The sequence below is a fragment of the Anguilla anguilla genome, chromosome 16 (genome assembly GCF_013347855.1).
Source record: "Anguilla anguilla isolate fAngAng1 chromosome 16, fAngAng1.pri, whole genome shotgun sequence".
NCBI lineage: Eukaryota > Metazoa > Chordata > Actinopteri > Anguilliformes > Anguillidae > Anguilla > Anguilla anguilla.
The window spans coordinates 16,529,835-16,550,646 of record NC_049216.1 but is presented as its reverse complement, the minus strand read 5'-3'; the positions used below and the strand labels follow the sequence as shown (position 1 = coordinate 16,550,646).

General features: G+C 54.9%; 1 protein-coding gene across 5 annotated transcripts in view; it reads left to right on the top strand.

Annotated features, from left to right (window-relative positions):
- The window catches only part of scaper (S-phase cyclin A-associated protein in the ER), a 104,030-nt gene that overhangs the window by 66,072 nt on the left and 17,146 nt on the right, over positions 1-20,812 (top strand). For all 5 annotated transcript variants that reach the window (XM_035395717.1, XM_035395712.1, XM_035395714.1 and 2 more), the window contains 4 exons: positions 352-467; positions 12,537-12,660; positions 16,517-16,746; positions 19,623-19,778. In XM_035395717.1, the coding sequence (XP_035251608.1) occupies positions 352-467; positions 12,537-12,660; positions 16,517-16,746; positions 19,623-19,778 (626 nt within the window). The remainder of the gene's footprint in view (positions 1-351; positions 468-12,536; positions 12,661-16,516; positions 16,747-19,622; positions 19,779-20,812) is intronic.

The window sequence follows — 20,812 nt, the reverse complement described above, 5'->3', positions numbered from 1 at the left end:
ACCCCATTTGTGTCCCTAGGTGAATCAGTCCAGACCCCCCTCGTTCTGTGGGTAGGTCTGGACGTTTTTGTTGCCTTGAGATCAGACTGTGGGGGTGATGGTGGTGGTGGTGGTGGGGGGGGTAGGGCTTGTACTTTTGAGATTTAACAGGAATGCGTTGGGGATCGCTTTGTTTCAGATTTCACTACAGCTTCAGCTCCCTTTGGAAAAGAATGGCGGGGTGAAAAGAAAAGAAAGAAAAGGGGGAGGGGGGGAGAGAGAGAGAAGAAATCCCTCTCCTCTGTGAACAGAATTTGATCCTTCGCGGCCCGGCTGGCCGGTCCTGACAGCGCTTCTCTCTCCCCCCTGCAGAACAATGCGGATCAGGTGGCCTTTCAGGTCGGGGGGGGCCTCTCGGCCCTGGAGCAGATCCTGCAGGTAGTCGCCACGGCGTCCACTGCCGCCACGGTCCCGCGCATTCCGCTGAAGTAAGTAACCGGCCGCCCCGCCCCCCTTAACCCTTTACGGTCATAAATAAGTGTCATTACAGTGTTCTTAACCCAAACATTATAATGCTGATATCACAGTCAGTACTGGTCATTGAAGTCAATTGAGTTCTAGAACACTGGCTTAGAATAAAAAAGAACATTCCAAAAAACCTACTCTTTAAATGGTTAAATGCCCACATTCTCCCAGCTGTGAGCATCCAATGGCAGTGCAGGGCTCCACCCTCGCTGTAGCCCCCCCTAAGCCCCCCCCCCCCACAAATGAAAAACTTTCACATGATCTGAACCTTGTCTAGTTTGCCCATCCTTGGTAATGCTGTGATTACCGTAGCTATTGAATATCTATCATACTATATAGCTACATATCGTATGTTGGTCCATTGTTTCAATATAAACTTTCTAGACTTGCTTCCAAATACCAGCTAGCTAAGTAACCCCAGCCTGTAATTTGTTTAGAGAAAAAGACAGGATTGTGCAGTCCCTCCTTGTGTATTTTTCTCCTCTGTGTTCAGACGGGAGCGAAGCAGAGAGGGTTACAGATAGAGATTGAGTCACAGCCACTAATCAAACCCCGGGCCACACAGGGGATCGATATACGGGTTTCAGAGGCCTCTGCCCTACAGACTGACTGTGGCACGCTCTCACCCAGCGTTACTCATTTTATTCAGATGGGTGACTTCAGCAACAGGACGGCAGTTATTGGGGTCTTCTAAATTTTGTGAGTTCCTGTCCTAAGGACAGTGACACTCGGAGAGAGTTTAAGGGAGAGTTTGCAGTGCCATAATGGGAATTTCATCTCAACTTAGTAAATCTCTTGTTTTTGTCTTGCTTTATAAACGCGTGATTTGTGTTTGCGCTGTAATTGGATCAGAAAGGCTGGGCTCCTCCTTTCGGGACGAGGTTTATCGCTCTCCCGTCTCAGTAAATGCCGCTGAAACCGTAATGGATGCGTCCTCTTCGCTCGCCACGGCCCGGCCGGGAAGAAGCCCGTCCATTTAAGCCTCTTTTATTTTCATTTGCGCGCGGGTTTCTTTTTTCTTCTTTCTTCCCCGTGTGCACAGAACGCACATTAGCGCAATCCATCACCCCGAAAACGCTCCTTGTTTTGAGTTGTGGGCTCTGGCGTTATCGTCGGCCTGCCGCTGATGCCCTCTCGGGGTCCGGCCGCTGGCTGGTTAGAGGCTCTAATGGACTGGGAGGACCACTCAGTTCCTCCATTAGCATTAGCATTAGCATTTCTTTCTTTTTTTTTGCTCGCTCTTCTGGTAAGTGAAATAAATGCCCCCTCGCGTTCGCCATGCTTTTACCGCGTACCTCGATTCATTTCCTCGGCGGACGCGGGACGGCGTGGGACGACGCGGGACGGCGCGGGACGGCGCGGGACGGCGCGGGACGGCGCGATGCCTGCTTCGGCACGGCGGCGGATGTTTTGAGAAAAAAGAAAAAAAAACTCTGGGAGCGAGGGGGGAAGCCCGTGACAGCTGGGGGGGGGGGGGGGGGGTGAGGCTCCCGCCTCCACGCGCGGCGTTTAAACGCTGCCTGTCGGAACGCGCCGGAACGGGCCGGAGTCGCCCCCCGCCCCCCCCCCCCCCCCCCCGCACTGAGAGATCCTCTTGACATGCTCTGGAGAGGGAGGGTGGGGGCGGGCGGAAGAGGCACTTCTTTCATTTTGATTCGGCGGCGCTCAATCAAAACCTGAGACCGGCCCTTTGTAAGCGTTGAGGAATGGCCTCGCAGTCAGCGTCTGTCACGGCTCTGTTATTGCCCTGCCCCGACACGCTGAGAAGCGTGCTACGCCTTCTGGGATTACCGGGAGTGCCCTCGGTAGCGCTGTACGTGAAATTCAGATGACTTAACACGGTTTTTTTTTTTTTATGAAGGGGGGTGGGGGATTAGTCACTGCAGTGTATGGAAACAAGTTTTCTCTCAGGTTATGGAGGTAAAATCAAACGGTGTCTGTTTGTACTCGGATGATGTTGCTCTCTGCGCCCTACTGTAAAATTCTAAAAATTCCTGCATAATTGAACCTTGCTCCATCACTGAAACCCCCTCTCAACGGCTTCTATTGTTGCTGGAACTCTTCTGCCAGGCCTGGAAGGAAACCAGAGTGCATAATCTCGCTTGTGATAAACAGTCTCTGCTAGCGTAGTGCGTGCTGCTTGCTGCTAATAGGCAGAAGGCCTGTGTTCTCATCACCACCTCAGATAGTGCCATATCTCACATGATCACAAGTGCTCAGTGGACACCAGAGCTTGCATACGGAGAGCCGTGTCAGTTGACTGTGGGAGGTGAGGAGGTTAACTTGTGTTAATGACACCCCTTTTTTGGAGTCTAACTCAAAGATTAGATAGGGATTTTTTTTCGTTTTTAAAGAGTTGTTTCCTTTTGGATTGCCTGTGAAATGCCTCTGCAACAGTTCAATGCAGTGTACGAAAATCAAAATGTGATTGGTTGGCTGGAGTGAGGCGTGGTGGGCTGTGCCTTGTGGAAGTGCGCTGTCCTGGAGGCTTGTTCTTGTGTGGTTGAGGGGGGGCAGACGGATAGCGGACCTCCCTCAAGCCCCCTCATCAGCTTCACTCAGGACTCTGAGCTCTGGAGAACCAGGAGTGGAAAAAGGCTTCCCAGAGGGCTGTGCTTTTTCTGTTGAACCTCTGACAACCCTTCCAGGCACATCAATCTCATCGCTAGAGCATGCCAGCATTCTTTCTGCTTCTGCAGACTCCCTTTAACGGGGAACAACGCATATATAGAACTTTCCTTGTTGCTGGTTCTTCTCAGACTGGGGACTGTGGAAGTTGTAGTTTTATACCACGTTTAGCTCAAAACACACTTTTTGAAGTATTCGCAATCAGTGCGAGAAAATAGGTGTCGTGAGATGGTATGAACATCAAGGTGATGGTGAATCACACAGGTTTGCAGTTTACACTGGGATGACGTGGGAACAGGAACAGGAAGCCATTTGGGCTCTGAAGGCCGCCCGGCCGGCCGTCCCCTGCCGGTCAGTCGCTGCAAAACGTCTGAGGAGGACAGGGCATTAGCGCACCCTGATCATTATCTGTCGTCAGGAAGAGGCTCTGGGAGCCGACAGGAACCGCAGCTCACGCTCGCGCTGCTTATCCACCCGCTGTAATGCCGCGCCATCGATCGCCACGGAAACGAGGCCAGCCATTGACCGGACGGAACCGCGGCGGGCTAGACGCGGCGTCCCCCTCCCCGGGGTCCGTGTCCGCCTCGATGCCGTCGCTTTCGCGGGCTAATTGTTCCGCAAAACGACGTTAGCGTCGCCGCGGGTCCCTGTGGCTCTCCCCACCGGGAGCCGGGGCTGGAGGAGACGGAAGAAACATAAATAACCGTATTCCTGAAACATCCGCTTCCTGAACATTGACATACTCCCCAGTAAATACAAAGCCTGCTCGCTATATTAGAAGCTATGTGTTCGTATTTTCAGAATTGTGTAATCTGTGAAATAAGTTTAGATTTTTTTATGTTCAGAGACGGTGATTATCAGCAGAATGCAGGAGCTCTTATGTGCACTCAGTACATTTGTTAACAAATAATACAAGCGCCTAAATCAATAATTTATTTAGCATTTATCATATACTTATATTTAGTCGTTTTATATCAAAATTGAATAGTAGGATATGTACATTAATTTCTATGGAAAAAGTGTGAAGCCAAAAAGAGCCTGAGCCTGTCTGAACCCGCTGCTGTGTATGTGGCGCTGCTGTGGCCCGTGCTGATGTGTGAGTCCCAGTCTGGCTCTTTCTTGGCCCGGCTGCCTGAAAGGAAGCGCAGTTTCCCCCGGAGACCTGGTGGAAGGCCGGGCTAAAGCACGCGGAGGCTGACCCCAGGTCCCTAGCGTAGCATAGCGTGGCTGCGCTCATCTTCTCCAGTCTTCATTAGCGCTGTTATTCAGCTGCAGCGTGTTTTGAGCTGGCCTAAGTAGCAAACTCCAGGAGCCACGGGCCTGCAAGCGTGTGGCGTGTGGCACAGGCCCCGTCAGCAGGGGCCGCTAGAGAGCAGCAGAACCGGGCGAGGAGGGGTGGGGGGGGGGGCAGCCGGACGCCAGTGATGCGGGACTGGCACCGGGCTCCCGCCACACTGCAGGCCACGCTCAGGAGGAGAGAGCCGCAGGAACGCCGGAAAACTCAAAAACCCGCAGCATCGACCAAGGGTGCGAAGACGTCCCGACGCCGCTGACATCAGCGGTGGGAAAGGACCGCGGCTGATTGCGGCGTGCCGTACGGAGAGCGGATGAGAGCCCGCAGCGCGGAGCGGAGTGGCGGGCTAACGAGCCGTCGCTGCCCCTCCGGGTGTCGGATGACCGACCTTGGGGCTTATCCAATGAAATCAAAGCCGGCCCGCGCGGTGTCATTTCAGGATGCCGTTACCGCGCGCGAGGCCCCGCCCCGCCGGAGCCGTCTTCAGCCCGCCACTCGCGGGACGTCCGCGCGGACGGAAGCCCTGGAAGCGTTTCGGGGGTATCGGGCCGATCGGCCGCAGAATCAAATGAAATGTCATCGGGAGCGGGGCTGAAAGGAAGGGATTGTGTGGCGGTCCAGCAGAAGGGATTCTCTCTCTCTCTCTCTCTTTCACTCTCTCTACCTCCTTCTTTTTTTCTTCTTTCCCTGTCAAAAGACTTTTTTTCGGCCCCGTCCCGAAGGCGTGGGCCCGACCTGGAAATGTTTCGGGGGGGGGTCCCGCGGGAGGCGTGCGGAGGAGCGGTCACGGCCGGCTGGGCGCGGGAGAGAGGGAGGCGCGGGGCGATCGGGGCGAGCGGGAGCTACGGTTTCAGATCTGGCTGGGTCCGCCCCGCTCGCGGGCCCTCGGGCAGGAAGCCCAGTGAAAGGGTCTCGCGTACGAGCGCCTCAGCGCCCTTTCCCTTTTTGTGTTCTTTTCCGCGGGACGGCGCGGTGATCTCGGGGGAGGTTTCCTCATGTGTCGCGGCGGCGGACGGAATAATGGCGGAATAATGCGTACACTGTTTACACGCTGGAAGTCTGTAACGCTGCCGTGTATGTTACTTAGACAGACGCTTTCTTTATTCCCAGTGGTGATCCGATCGATCATCGTTTATGTGCTTCTATAACTGGAATGGAATGTGTTTCTGAAAGTCTGTAGTTTTGTTTAATCATCGGATCCCCTCCTATAGTGTAATGACTTCTTCCTGTAGTTCAAAACTTAGAGGTTGTCCTTCATTTCTAGTGTTGAATGTGAATTCTGCGTTGTCGTTTGGACCACCTTGAGTAGCGATGCTCACATTTGCTTGCTGTATAACATCCTTCACTAATAGGAGTTAAATAGGGGTTATTTTGGCCTTGCAGAGGGAATTCAGGTCTTTGTACTGTAGAAGACATGTTGATAGTATATTCATTGATTGATTATGTAAATACAGCATTGGTATGTGCTTTTTAAAGGGAGAAGATAAAATGCAGCGCTACACGTCTGCATGTTTGTCACTGCGGTAGCTCTGGTTACCGCAGTGTCACTCAGTATAATCACAACAAGCCATTGCATGCTTTGTGGCTTCTTATTTTTAGTGACTAAAGTGGCTCAATGATAGGGAATGAGAAGCTCCCCACACACACACACACACACACACACAGATCTACGCACGAGCACACGCACACGTGCGCACAGACTAACAGGCACCATGCACTGATGTGCACACACACACACTGACACACGCACACACGCACGCACATACTCATGTACCGCACACACGCACACACACATGCACGCACGCACACACACACACACACACACACACACACACATGCACACACACACAGCCATCTGCCCATTTTTATCTGAGCTGTATCTGCCCCTGGGATGCAGAACAGACTTCTCAAAGACTTAATCTGAGATCAGGTCACTCTGATCTAAAAGGTCAAACCGGTATGTGCCCCCCTCCCCCTCCCCCAAAAGGCAGAGACTTTGGCCCCTTTGGTCCCACAGGTGTGAGGGATGTGTAGCTGTGCTGTCCAGAATGGGTCTCCTCCACCCTCTCTCCTCTCCTCTCCTCTTCCCTTTTCGCCCCGCCTCCCAACGCCTGGATTAACCATTTGTTGTCTGGTGTGGTCGGGCCGCTGCTGTTGACAGGGTCAAGCTGTTTAAAGTAGGTGAGCAGATTACACAGCCTGTTATCCGCATCCCCTGTACCCCCCAGTCACCCCCCCCCATACCCCCCCTGCCCCCCACCTCTCCCCCCCCCCGCCCCCCCCAGCTCGCCGTGTCCCCAGCGCAGCCCCGCAGCGCGGACCTGCTGGGAAACGTAATCTGGCGTCTACAAGATAAGGCTGCATTATGGGCAGATTAACAATGGCGCTGTTGTTTCTGGTCGGGGCGGTCTGGCGGGCGGGGCGGAGAGAGAGCCTGCTGAACGCCGCGGACGGGGGAGTCGGGTTCGGCGAGGCGGGCGTCGTCGGATGTGAACTCCTGACAAGAGCAGCTCCAGGGCTCGGAGAGAGAGGAATGTGGGCCCGGCTGGCACACACACACACATGCGCGCACACACACACACGCATGCACACATACGCAGGTACGCACTCTCACACACACACACTCACTCACTCACACATGCGCGCATACACACACACACACATGCGCGCACACACACACACACATGCGCGCATACACACCCACACACATACACACATACGTAGGTACGCACTCTCACACACACACACTCACACACACACACATGCACACACATACATACACACATACACACATACGCAGGCATGCACAGTCACACACACACACACACGCACACACACACACACACACACACACACACACACACACACACACACACACACACACACACACGTGCACACACACACACACCTGTACGCACACACACACACATGCACACACACACACACACACACACCTGTATGCACACTTGCGTGGGTCCGCTCCCCGTGCCCGTGCTGGGTAACGTGAGAAGGCCTTGGCCTCCTGTCGCTTCCCCAGATCGGCCCTCAAAATCTTTGAGGTGGGACTGTCAGCGGGACGGGAAGGAGGCGGTGATTTTGGCGAGCGGAGGAGCGCCGGTGTCGAGTGTCGTATTAATCAAGCCCAATTAGAGGGGTAGCGGGGGGGGGGGGGGTGTAATCAGAGCGCGGGGTGCCAGGGCGCTGAAGCACGATCTGCAGCGCACCGCGCCGTTAGCAAACGCCTTTGTGTGGCGGTCTCAGCATGCCTGAGGTCCGGGCCCGTGGGGGAATGCGGGGGCGGGTGGAGGCGCGGTGGCTTCCCGTCCTGTAGAGCTGTGGTTCAGTGTGGTCTCACCCCACAGTCACCCCAGAAGACCCGGGCTTCATCCACTGTGAACATGCTGCAATGCCTGGGAGCCCAGCACATAGCAACCCTTTAAATGTGACATTTCACTAGGCCGAACATTTCTGGCTATTAATAATAGTAATAATAATAATAATAATAAGAATAACAAACATCAATAACAATAACAATAAACCAGTTTTCTTTATTACTGTCTTTTCCATTTTTGTGGTTGACAATGAAATCAGTCTACACAAAGATTGCTGCTGGAATACAGTCTACATTGGACCTTAATTTTGACTAATGATTAAAAGCAATAATTCTTTTGTCACAAACACACGTTTAATTGATTGCTAAACCAACCAAAAGAGCCCGTCGCCAAATGACACAAAAGAAAAGAAGAAGCGTAATGCTGTCGTTGCTTGTAAGCTCAGAGACTAGCGTTCACTGAACACAGGCCCGTCTGCAGAGTGGCTGTTGTGCTCAGTGACACCGCGTCTCACAGTAACGCACAGGGCTTGTTGTGCTCAGTGACACCGGTGTTGTGTTGGGGCTTGTTGTGCTCAGTGACACCGTTGCTGTGTTGGGGCTTGTTGTGCTCAGTGACACCGGTATTGTGTTGGGGCTTGTTGTGCTCAGTGACACCGGTGTTGTGTTGGGGCTTGTTGTGCTCAGTGACACCGGTGCTGTGTTGGGGCTTGTTGTGCTCAGTGACACCGGTGTTGTGTTGGGGCTTGTTGTGCTCAGTGACACCGGTGTTGTGTTGGGGCTTGTTGTGCTCAGTGACACCGGTGTTGTGTTGGGGCTTGTTGTGCTCAGTGACACCGGTGTTGTGTTGGGGCTTGTTGTGCTCAGTGACACCGGTGTTGTGTTGGGGCTTGTTGTGCTCAGTGACACCGGTGTTGTGTTGGGGCTTGTTGTGCTCAGTGACACCGGTGTTGTGTTGGGGCTTGTTGTGTTCTCGTCTCGCAGGGCCAGCTCCCGCACGGTGACAGCCGACAGCTGTTTTCCCCTTAATGAGATTAGGCTAAAGAAATTAGCCGCGCTCCCTTTAATCTGCCCTCTCCCGCGCGGGCCACCTGGGTCCTGGCTGATCCCCTCCGCCGTGCGTTCCTAATGAGATCTCGCGCAGTTCGGCCCTGGAGAGACCGCGCAGCTGCACGCGGGAGTGCCGCGCTGGCCGTCTGAGCGGGCTCCTGCGTGCGTGCGGGCGACGGACGGATGGATGCTCTGTGAGGTGATTCAGTATCTGCTCTTCTTCGCGCTTTCAGCCCCCTTTTTCCCGCCCGATGTGGAGCGCGCCCTTATTGCTGCGAAGTCCGCCATCGATTCGGGAGAGCGCGGGCGCGGGCAAGGGCGAGGGCGAGGGCGTGCACGCTGCAGCTCATGAGTTGGACCCACGCGGGCACGAGAGGCTTCCTCGTGAAGCTCGACAGGCGGGCTGCGTCAGCGCCTGGTCAGCCAGCAGGGTTCGCCAGAGAGCGATGAGATGCTGTCCTCCCGGCCGACCTGATTCCCCCCCCCACCCCCCCCGGGCGACGCTAGCGCACGCTGCGCACCCCCCTCCCCCCCCCCTGCGGTGGTGGCGGGCACCACGCTGGCGGCTTGTGCTTCTGCTTTGCTGAAATGAAAAATGTGTTTGTTTTTCTTTTTCCTTTCAAAAAGCCGCAGTTCTATTTGAATGTGAGAACACAAAGTTGAATTATGACAACATGTCATTCAGTCCATTGAAAGCAGTCAGTTGAAGTAGTCATGGTTCCTTTTGTTCAGATAATTTCTCTCAAAAAAATAAACATGTATAATGAGAAGCCGTGAGTGTAATGGGAATTTTGTGCTCTTGCAGAAAGCAGGCTCTTTTTTCCCTTTTTTTTGTTGCTGTCTGTGACTTCTCTATTTACGATGTGTGAGAACAGTGGATCACGTGACCCGTTTCATCCAATCGGCGTGTGCCCCTCCATTCACCTCTTCAGTTCAGAGCCATTCGTGCTCCTGTGCGTTCTACCTGCCTGTGCTTTTAAGGTGTTTGCTGTGTGACATCGTCTTGAGTGATTGATTACCGGAGCATTCCATGGTAACCTTCCTTGGTGACTGCCAGAAATACAGCAGGCGCCAGACAAAGAATCATTCAGCTTGATAGAATAGGCGTTGTTATGATGATCTCGGTGTCATCAGTTCAATCTCATGTAATTGACAGGTGGGCGGGTTTAGTTAGTCATGGAGGGGGCGTTTACCGTGGAACGTTTTCAAACCCAGCTGCTTCAGCCCCCCCCCATTCTTCATCCATCCATAGTGGTGACAGTGTTGTAACTAAATCAACTGTGTCCAAATTGTTTTGGCTCCATTTCAGAATTAAGTTTCAGTCCCGATCATCTGACGCCTCGATCCGTTGGCCAGGCACCTGGAAACGGGGCCAGTGTCATGTGACCCTCATCAATCTGCGCCTCCGATGGCACGCCGCGACGCGCTATCGCGGAACGCCGGGGTGGGGGGGAGGCGCGGTCGCAGGCAGACCTCCCCTGCGTCTCCTCACGCCGCAGAATGCCGGGGTGGGGGGGGGAGGCGCGGGCGCAGGCAGACCTCCCCTGCGTCTCCTCACCCCGCGGGACGCGAAAAGGAACCGATGCCAAACTCCAGCGCGCGCTTCGGCTGTTCCTGCTTTCGCCCCCTTCGGCCATCAGCGAAATGTCCGCGACGGGACGGGGCCTGTGTTCCCGAAAGGCTGGCAGGGGCAGAGGAACACAAATGCGTTTTTTTTTTTTTCTCCTCTCTCTTCTTTTTTCTTCCTTTTTTTTTCCAGGCAAATCAATCAGCTGCGGGGCGCTGGGCGGGGCGCTGGGCGGGGGCCCAGAGTGCGCGGTTCTGGAGGAGCGCGGGGTTCTCGTGTTACCCGTGTCGCCGCGCCGCTCCTTTTTCACGCTCGCTGTCTCTCAGAGCTCGGCGGACCGTTCCCTCTCCCCTCAGCCGAGCGGAAACCGCGCCTCGGGCCAGAGCGCGTTCCCACGACGCCAGGGGCATTGTGGGTAAAAAATGCGGGGGGTCAGTAAAGAGGACTGAAACATGGCCCGCAGCCCTGGCTTTGGTTCCTCTCCCGAAACCTTACTGGGTCTCGCTTTTTTTTTTTCCTTTTTAAAAAAACATATTTTGCTCTGACGGCAACAGATTTTTATCGCCGCGCTCTGCTCCTCTAACAGGTTCCATCTGTACTTCCACACAGCGCTTTCCAAAGCGCGGTTGTGAGGACCGCTCTCAAAGTCTTGCCGACCACAGCAGACGCTGCCCCTCCGTGACGTCAGGTTATTATTCGGTTAGGCTGCGTTCCCAGCCAGAGCTGTTCTTCGCACTCTGCCGTGAATAGCGGTATTGAGTTCTCACAAGCCCCGCCCCCTGGAAAGCAGAGTGTATATTTTTGTCCGTGGGCAGAAGCTGACGGGCATGAGGCTGCGTCTTTGCGCCCAGCCCTCGTTCTGTCCGCCGGTGAGGGTTCGCCGCGAACGAGCAGCAGATGTTACGGTTATGGTTAGGTATCAAAATATTTACGGTCGCGAGGTAAGCGGTCTCCCTCGCAACGGCCCGATCTGATTGGCTGCGTTCGGGGCGCGGAGAGACGCGGCCCTCGGGTGTGTGTGGATGAGGTAACGAGGCGGTTTCTTCGCTGCGGTGGGTGGCGGCTGGGCGCGGAGAACGTTCGGCTCAACTTAAACAACGTAAGTGTGGCTGAGCCGTCACTCACCGTGGGGTTGCCACGGTTTCCCTGGCTCAACATTGGGCTTAGCTGGTCACTTTGTGTGACAGACTGCGCTCGGTCCGGCTTGCCTGCCACCGTCAACTCAACACATTGTATTTTTACACATTCTACAGGAATAGTGGTATTTGGAGTTGTAGTATGTCTTGATATGATTTTCAATTTTAACGCTCAAAACTTAGGGTACAGTATTAATTAACCTTTTAACTTGAATGAATCCATGCAAATGCCAGCTTACTGTATTTTAATTGTCTTATACATTCACTCAAAGAATGCTTGCGCCTTCCTTTTTGTCACTGATGTTTCTTGTACCCTACACAGCATTAAGGGCTTTTCAGAATTTTATTTTTGGGTTTGATCTGCACAGATAAGCAAAAACTGTGTTGGTTACCATGGTAAAATCCACGTAATTGCATGACGGATTATCGCATAATTCGGGAGTTTGCATAGAATTGCCAAAGCCCGAACCATTTCCCATTCATTCCCATTGTAAAGCGATATGGAATACATATTTGCATTGACCATTAGCGCATATTGTGGATGTTGGGGAGAAACCCTGGTCTCGAGGAGTTAGCGCGGCTGATCCGCCGCTCGCCGTGGGGGCTCGGGAGTCAGCTCAGCTGCTTTCCTGAGTCTTGTATTCGCCCTCCAGACTCCAGAAGTCCACTCCTGTCAATCACTCCTTACACTTCCTGTTTCGCTGGCCCTGAAGAATGTGCTTCACTTTCCCTAAAATAGAAACCAGAGTGGGGGGGGGGGGGGTTGAGTGTGGGAGGAGGAGAGGAAAATTCCCCCTGAGGAAGACGTATTATTATAACCGTGCAGTGAGAGCCATTAGGCTGAATTTTAACACAATTAGCAATTGATTCGATAGAGCTGCAGACCACCTCTGACGCTCCCGTCAGCTCACCCATCCGCAGAAACATGAGACCTCCAGGAACGGGGGGGTCTGTCCTGGAACATGTCTGATGGAGGTTTGTGTGCGGGGGGTGGGCAGTCTGTTTAACCTCTCCCTCCCCCCACAGGTCCCTCTGCACCGCGGTGAACACCTTCTGCCTGGCCTGCTCCGGCTGCTATAGCAACTGCTCTTACGTCCTCTTCAGCAGCAAGATCACCTTCCTGATGGATCTGCTGTTACATCAGCTAACGGTAGGAGCGCAGGCAAACGTGACGTTTTGAAATGACTGCTCGCGGTTATCGGGGACGTACAGAGCGCGCTGCGTGTGTGTGCACGTGCACATGTCCGTGTGTGTGTGTGTGTGTGTGTGTGTTTGGGTGAGAGTGACCAAGACAGAGAGAGAGCGAGAGAAAGAGAGAGCAGTAGACCTGAGCATCGTTTTGTTGTCGCTTTTTTCTGTTTTGATTAGTTGCCCTGCCTCAGTTCCCGGGGTTCACTGCTTCCACTGGGTTCTGGCCCTGTGGATTCTCTTATTATGGGATGCCTGGTATAATTAGGGTGGCAGGGCTGAGGGCCCTTTGCTTCCCAGCTGTGCGCTGAGGGCCCTTTGCTTCCCAGCTGTGCGCTGAGGGCCCTTTGCTTCCCAGCTGTGCGCTGAGGGCCCTTTGCTTCCCAGCTGTGCGCTGAGGGCCCTTTGCTTCCCAGCTGTGCGCTGAGGGCCCTTTGCTTCCCAGCTGTGCACTGAGGGCCCTTTGCTTCCCAGCTGTGCGTCCATCACGCGGTGTTCAGTCAGCGGCTCTGCGGTGCAGCGGCTGGTCGAGACGCCCGTCAGCCAGGCCTCCCGTTAACCGGAACGCTCTGTCACGCTCAGGTCTGGAACGGGCCGAGCGCGGCGCAGCAGGAGTTAGCATGGACGCTTCCAGGGCCAGGGCAGGGCTTCCATTAAATGAGAAAGCAAACAGAACGCCGCTGGGTGAATTGGGTTATTTTCCTGGCGGGACGCGGTGTGTGTTTTGGAGCCCTTCTGGTGCAGCGTAAGCACGGCGGAGCCGGGTTCGGGACTAAACGCAGTCGCCGGGGCGGGGGTGTCCGCGGTACTCCTGCGCTTCATCGCGGGCCGTGCGAAACGAGGGCAGCGGTCGGCCAGCGGCGTCTGGTCTGCGCGGCGCTGGCCGGGTTCGAGAACGCCGGCTCTTGTTCGGTTGGGCGTGCTGACCCGCTCATACGGCCGGGCGGCGGCCGAGGCGGCTGGGCTGACCGGAGCAGGGAGGAGCGGCGGCTCTGTCCGTCTGAGACTGCGGCCTGGCTACAGCCCAGCTCCCCTGCTCTGGAACACAGTGTGGCCAGCCATACGCGCAGAGAGACTGCCTGTGTCTGCCTGTGTCTGTCTGCCTCTCTCTCTCTATCTCTCTGTCTGTCTGCATCTGTCTCTACTCTCCTCCTCTGCCTGTCTGTCTCCTGTCTCCACTCCCTCCTTCTCTCTGTCTGTCTCCCTCCCTCCCTCCCTCTCTCCTCCTCTTCCCCCCCCCCTCTATCCAGAGTCCGTGCCCCTAAGTAAACACATTACCCTTGCACATTACCTCCCCTCCCCCTCCCCCTTGGTGGAGTTCCAGTGCAGCCCAGTCATGTTTCCTGAGGGGGAGGGGGAGGGGGGGGGCTGGGCTGCTCTCCCGGCGGCAGGGCTGGTGAGTGACACGGTTAACAGCACCGCTGGCCCCGCCCTTTAACCTGCCCCACGCGGACAGCCGCCGCGGGCGTATCACAGCAACCACACAGTTTTGGAAATGAAAGAGGGGTGTGCGTTTTGATCTCGACCTGTGTTGATAACCAGCGGGCTGCCTGAGTTCCCTTGGGGCGGACACACACACACACGCACACATATGTACTGTACACACGTACACACAGGCCAGACCTGGGTCAAACACGTATTTGTTTTCAATTCAAATACTTTTCTGTGCTCTGTTGATCTTGCCTGGTTTAACTGAGCCTGCCAATATGACCAGAAGGCGGGTTTGCACTTTTTGAGAGTATTTCATTGGTTTCAATACACCAGACAAGATCAGTAAAGCGTAGAAAAGTATTTGAATCCAAAACAAATACGTATTTCACCCAGGTCTGACACACACATACATACATAGTGTACACTTACACACACACATACATAGGCTACATAATGTACACACACTCGTGTACATGCACGCTGTAGCATTGAATCACTGCTCTTTTGTGGTGAGCCCTGTTGTTGAAACAGTGGCGCTGACGCTCTGATCTGTGAGGCTTTGTGCTGCTGCTCTGTTTAAGGGGGGTGTGTCCCTGCTCAGCTCTGATTCACCAGCCAGCCTGAGGGCCTGCATTACAGAGCAACTTTACCTGTGTGTGTGTGTGTGTGTGTGTGTGCGTGCGCGTGTGTGTCTGCATGTCCGTGTGTCTGTGTGTGTGTGTGTGTGTGTGTGTGTGCATGCGTGCGTACGTACGTGCGTGTGTGTGTGTGTGTGTGTGTGTGTGTCTGTGCGTGTCTGTGTGTGTGCGCACGTGTGTGTGTGCATGGATTAATTACATCATCATTCAGCAGCTAAGTTTACCTGTCCAGCTACAGTTCAAGTCCCACGACTCCTCCCCTTACACACTAATAACTAAGCATGCGCACACACACACACACACACACACAGACACACCCCCACCCCCCCACCCCCCCGGCGGTTTTCTGATGCGGAGTCGCGGGGTCGCGGGGGTTTCCCTTCCGCTCGGCGGGCGAGCCCCTCGGAGGCCTCTCCCTCTCCTGCGCCTGGCGCGCCACCAGAAACAGTCTGTTATGGTGAGTTTTAAGCACCAGCTCAGAGCCACAGCTGATGAATAATGAAGCGGCCTGTGTGCCGTTACTCATGTCACAGGAGTAACAGGATTCCCCTCAGCCTGATGGGCTTCACACCACACAAAGGGGAACTTATTTCATTCGCGCACCTTTGTCCTGATCGCACGCGTTTTAAATGACTGGCTTGTATTTTTACCGGCTGCTTAACATGGTCGTGGATGCTCTCGGGCCTCACTGCTGAAGTGCTAAACGGTACAGACGAATAAAAAGCCGAGGCTGTCTGTCTTTGTGTCTCTGACTGGTGGCTGCCAGGGGGCGGGACTTGGCGGATGTGGGAGTGTGTGTGTGCGTTTGCGCGGGGCGCGGGCACGCGAGGGCCGTCTGATGGGAGCTCTGCGTGCCGCTCTGAGGAGACGCCTCTGAGGAGCGGCAGGGCGCGGTGCGGACCGCGTGACTGGGCGGTGCAGTGCATGATTGGTCAGATTAGTCTGAAATCAGAGCACGGCAGCAGGGTCGGGGGGGTGGCTGTAAGGCAGCCAGGGTGTCATAGGGTTGCCGTGCGTTACTTCCTCCCGGTGACTCCACAGGCTGTAGCGTCACTGCCACTCACTCACTCACTCCTCACTCACTCACTCACTCACTCACTCACTCACTCACTCACTCCTCACTCACTCACTCACTCACTCACTCACTCACTCACTCCTCACTCGCTCACTCTCTCACTCACTCACTCACTCACTCACTCACTCACTCACTCACTCACTCACTCACTCACTCACTCTCACTCACTCACTCACTCACTCACTCACTCACTCACTCTCACTCACTCAGTCACTCACTCACTCACTCACTCACTCACTCACTCAGTCAGTCAGTCGCTCGCTCGCTCGCTCGCTCGCTCGCTCACTCAGTCACTCAGTCAGTCAGTCACTCGCTCGCTCGCTCACTCAGTCACTCAGTCAGTCAGTCAGTCACTCACTCAGTCACTCACTCACTCAGTCACTCACTCACTCACTCCTCGCTCACTCTCTCACTCAGTCAGTCAGTCACTCACTCACTCAGTCACTCACTCACTCCTCGCTCACTCTCTCTCTCAGTCAGTCAGTCAGTCAGTCAGTCACTCACTCAGTGTGTCCAGCTCCCCCTGGAGTAATTTTCAATAGCCGTGTTTTGACACTAGAGGCTGAAAATGTCAGAAAAATATCCACAGCCTCTGAAAAGTGTGTGAACCCGTCTGCAGATGCTGATGGTGTGTGTGTGTGTGTGTGTGTGTGTGTGTGTTCTCTCTCTCTCAGCTCTATGTCCCAGATGAGGACACGTCCATATTTGGGCGCAGTGTGAACAAGCAGGTGTTTGAGGGGTTGACCACCGGCCTGCTGCAGACCAGCGCCACTGTCCTGGAGACGCTGCTGTCCCCTCCACCCGAGGGTTGCCGTGGAGACACGCCCCGCATAACCTCCCCCGATACCAAGGGCAGGACCTCCGCTGTGGAGCCCTTCAACACGCGTGTGCAGGACCTCATCAGGTGACCGTGCATTTCCCCCGCCCCCTCTCTCCCTCACTCCAACCCCATCTCAAAACCCCACCCTTCACCATAACTCCGCCCCCTTATCTATAACCCCACCCCTCTCTCCTTCACTCCAGCTCTTCTTCATAACTCCACCCCATTACCTATAACCCCATCCCTCTCTTTCTCACTCCAGCCCCTTTTCATAACTCCACTCATCATCATAACCCCACCCCCCTTATTTATAAACACACCCCTTTCCGCCTCACTCCACCCACTATCTCCATCTCTCCACCCTACTTACCAAAAACCCCACCCCCTCTCTCCATAACTCCTCTCCTGTATTAATAACCCCACTCCTCTACTCCACCCGTCCCTCCCTCATTCCACCTCTTTTCTCCATCACTCCTCCTCCTCATACTTCACCCTGTGGTTTCCTCCCAGGCCTGTTTGCCTCTGTTCTCTCTCTCCCTCGCTCTGTTAGTTGCTTCTTTGATAAGTTGATGTATTTTTTCCTTGCTAAAATTATCCCCATTAAAATATTTGTTTTTCTTCTTATTCTCTAGCAGTATGCGCTTCAGTAAGATTTGCAGCTGTGTCACTGGCAGTATCTGTTACCATCTGTTTGGGCCGACGCTCCCTCTGTACAGGACGGGGAGACCAGGAGGCCAAATATAAATGTTGCAACGGAATCTCTTGAAACATTGCGTTTGGGAAGTGTCCAGACCGTGTGTTCTTCCCCCCGCGGTGCGGGATGAGTTGTCAGAACTCCTCTGCTCCCCCTCCCCTGCCGGCGCGGGTCAGGCCGTCCTGCGTGAGCTCTTCCTGTCGGGCGCGAGCGCGGCGGCGCAGCGGACGCAGACGCGCTCGCCGGGCTGTAGCGTGTCAGGGCCGCGGGTGGGCGGGGCCTAACCCTCGCGCGCGGTGGAGAAGGCAGAGACGGGCTCTGGCCCGCTCGGGTCAAACAGACTAGCAGCCAAAAAATCCGGCCCGGGGGAGCCGGCAGCGGGACGCCCCCGCCCCGTCGGCCTTTGAGGCGCAGCCAGCGGGGGGCCGTGGGGCGGGGGGGTGGGAGCGGGAGCCGGGGGGTTTTCGACGCGCTGCTCCTACGTGAGAAAAGGCAGGCCACCCGCTAGGACCGATTCTCTCCCAGCGGACGTCCCGCGTGAGTCATGGGGCCGGAGCAGCTGCGGCCGTCCCGCTCGAACCCGCCGCCGACCCGGGGCCGCGACTCTGCGGAGCGCGGCGGAACCGGAGGGGGGGGGGGGGGGGGTCGTGTCCTCCGTGCAGCGCTGATCCCCGCGGGCAGCGCAGGCTCCGCTCATACGCCGCGTGTTCTGGGAAGCAGACCGCGGGGGCGGCGGCTCGCTTGTGAAATAAGTTCATCTACGGCATCGTTTCTGCTTGAATGTAGCTGCCTCTGCCTTCTGCTTTAAAGGGGCAGGTCACCCAAAAATAAAATAAAGATATAATTCCACTTACCAGGAGCACTGTCTGTCCATCCAGATAGTTTTTCTGGGATTTAATGTTTTCTGGATGCCCTCTGCCTTCACCCTGATACAGCGGACCTCAACAGGGCCAGTGTTTGTGGTGCTCGACCTGGAAATAATTTACTTACGAAATACTCACAAGAAGTCTCTTCGACGCCCCATTGATTTCCACTATATCAGGGTGAGATGCAGTGGATATCTAGTGAAGTAGCAAAAACTCAGAAGAGATAAATAGTGCTCCAGGTAAGTGGAAATATTGCTTTATTTTATTTTTGAGTGAACTGCCCCTTTAACAGCCATTAAGAGCTTTTTCTGTTTGTTTTTTTAAGTCAGATCAGAGCTTAGAAAATCATTTTTATAAGTACTTTATTCTCGGTCCTGTGAGTCACCTGATCTTCCTTACCTCGTTAACAGTGAGTGCGTTAAGGAGTTCTCGCGGTGGCGGTGTGTTGGGGTGCGCGTGCGGTACGGGAGGGTCCGACGGGCAAAGGGCGCTGGAGCACTTACAGCCGCCATTCAGACGGACGCTGTGCCTGAGAGCGCGTAAGAACAGCGCGGTGCTGAAAGGCCCTTTCAGCTCCCGCTGGCCGCAGAAGAGGATGAAGTCATAACAAGGGCGGCTTTGGTTCAAGTGACAGGTCACCTATTGAGACGCGGAGTGGGGGAGAGGAAGGGTAATTACCAGAGCTTCCTCAGAGTGACAGGCGCAACAAAAAGGGAGGGAGGGGGAGGGGCGGGGGCGTGGAGGAGGGAGGGGAGGGGGTCAGGATTTGGAGGCGGGGAGGGCGCGCGGTCAGAGTCGGAGTCGGCGGCGGCGGGTTTAGGGCTCTGGGAGGTCCGGCGGCCCCAGACACCTCTGCGGCGGCTCCGTGGGCCCCGCGGGGGCCTGTGGGGCGGGGCCACCTGAGGGCGGGGCCACCTACGCAGGTGAAAGAGCGGGATACGCAGGCTCGGTGCCGGCCTTGCCCCGGGAGACACAGCAGACAGCCTAATGGGCCAATTACGGGTGATTTGTTACCAAGTGGGCGGGGACGGACCTGTCAGTCTTGAACAGATTAACCATGTTAGGAGATGTCACGGTGGTGGGCTCCGATGCTGTCTCTGAATGGGTGCAGGTGTAGTGGAGGTGACCTGGATGACCTTTCTGGCTCTCATAGTCCACAGACGTCTTTTTTGTCTTTATGTCAGTTGTGTTTACAGTCTGGTTTTTGTCCCTGAAACCTTTCCAACTGTTCAGATCATGTCTTCCCAAATGCACCATTTCCTGCAGAACCGTTAAGCATGGGGGTTCAGAATCTTTCAAAAATTGCAACTGAGATGTCTGTTCGATGAATCTGTTTTATGTTTCCTTGAAGATGCTACGAATTCTCCCTGAAGCTCCTCTTCCCTGTCTCTGTCCGACAGCTACGTGGTGAACATGGGTTTGATTGACAAGCTGTACAGCTGCTTCCTGTCGGTCCAAGGCCCGGTGGACGAGAGCCCCAAGATGGCCGCCTTCCTCCAGCAGGCCACCGCCCTGCTGCACAGCATGTGCAGGCTGTATTTCGCCGTGACGGGCAGGTGAGTGGCATCCGCTAGCTCCGCCCCAGCCTCCACCCCTGCCCCTAGCTGCGTACTCAACCAATCACATTCAGTCAAATCACACAGTCATTTCCCTGAGCCAGTCGCCATAGACTCAAAGTTCATGTACATCTGCCATCCTACCTTTGCCTACCTACCGCTGCGTTTATGTTTTTCCGGAGAAAAGAAAGGTATGTGGCATGGCTGGCTGCGGCCCGGGGCCCCTCCCCCTCCACCTGCTGCGCGCTGTGGCGACGGCCAGCTGTCTGACGCCCTGCGCCGCCACACGCGCGTCACTGAGTGTCTGTGAGAAAACGCAGCGCTGTCTGCAGCTCGCTCTCCCCCCTCCCTCCCTCCCGAGGTCAGGGCGGCAGGGCCAGGGGCACCCGCCCGTTCTGTCCCCCGCTTTTAGGGAAGTTGGGCGTTAGCGTGTCGCCAGGCTTTTCCGGTTCCTCTGTCCTGCCAAAGAATTTCCCTCTCCCAACTGTACCAGGGGCCAGAACTGAAGACGGGCACCACAGGGCTCTGTCTGCAGGTCAAGAAAAGTGTCATAACTCTGCCACAAATCATAACCTGGTTTAGACGTGATGCCGTTTCCCCTGCCTGGCATTTGAGTTCTGGACACGGGGGCGCACGACTGATTGGCGTCCTTGTGAAGAGTGAGACTATTTAAATCTTATTATCTTTGATTTAAATAAACTTGTGGAGAGTGAGGTCATTTAAATCTTATTATCTTTGACATTTAAAATGCCTGCAGAATATTGCAGACTCTGTTTAAGTTGGGGGAGGGCTGGGCACACCTCTCGGTGAACACCGCTGGACTGTGAGCGTGGAGCGGATGAGTCCACTCTCCTTATTTTGGAATTTGGTGTTTTTGCTCAGTTGTCACTCTGTGAATGACCCTCATAACCTGTCTTACTGAGTTCTGTGTCCTTTGGACACCCTGCTTTTTGCGATGATGTAGTTGTCATGGCGGAGAGTACAGCCAGGAGCGTGATTAACAGTTACTGTAAATTACATTATATCATATCACT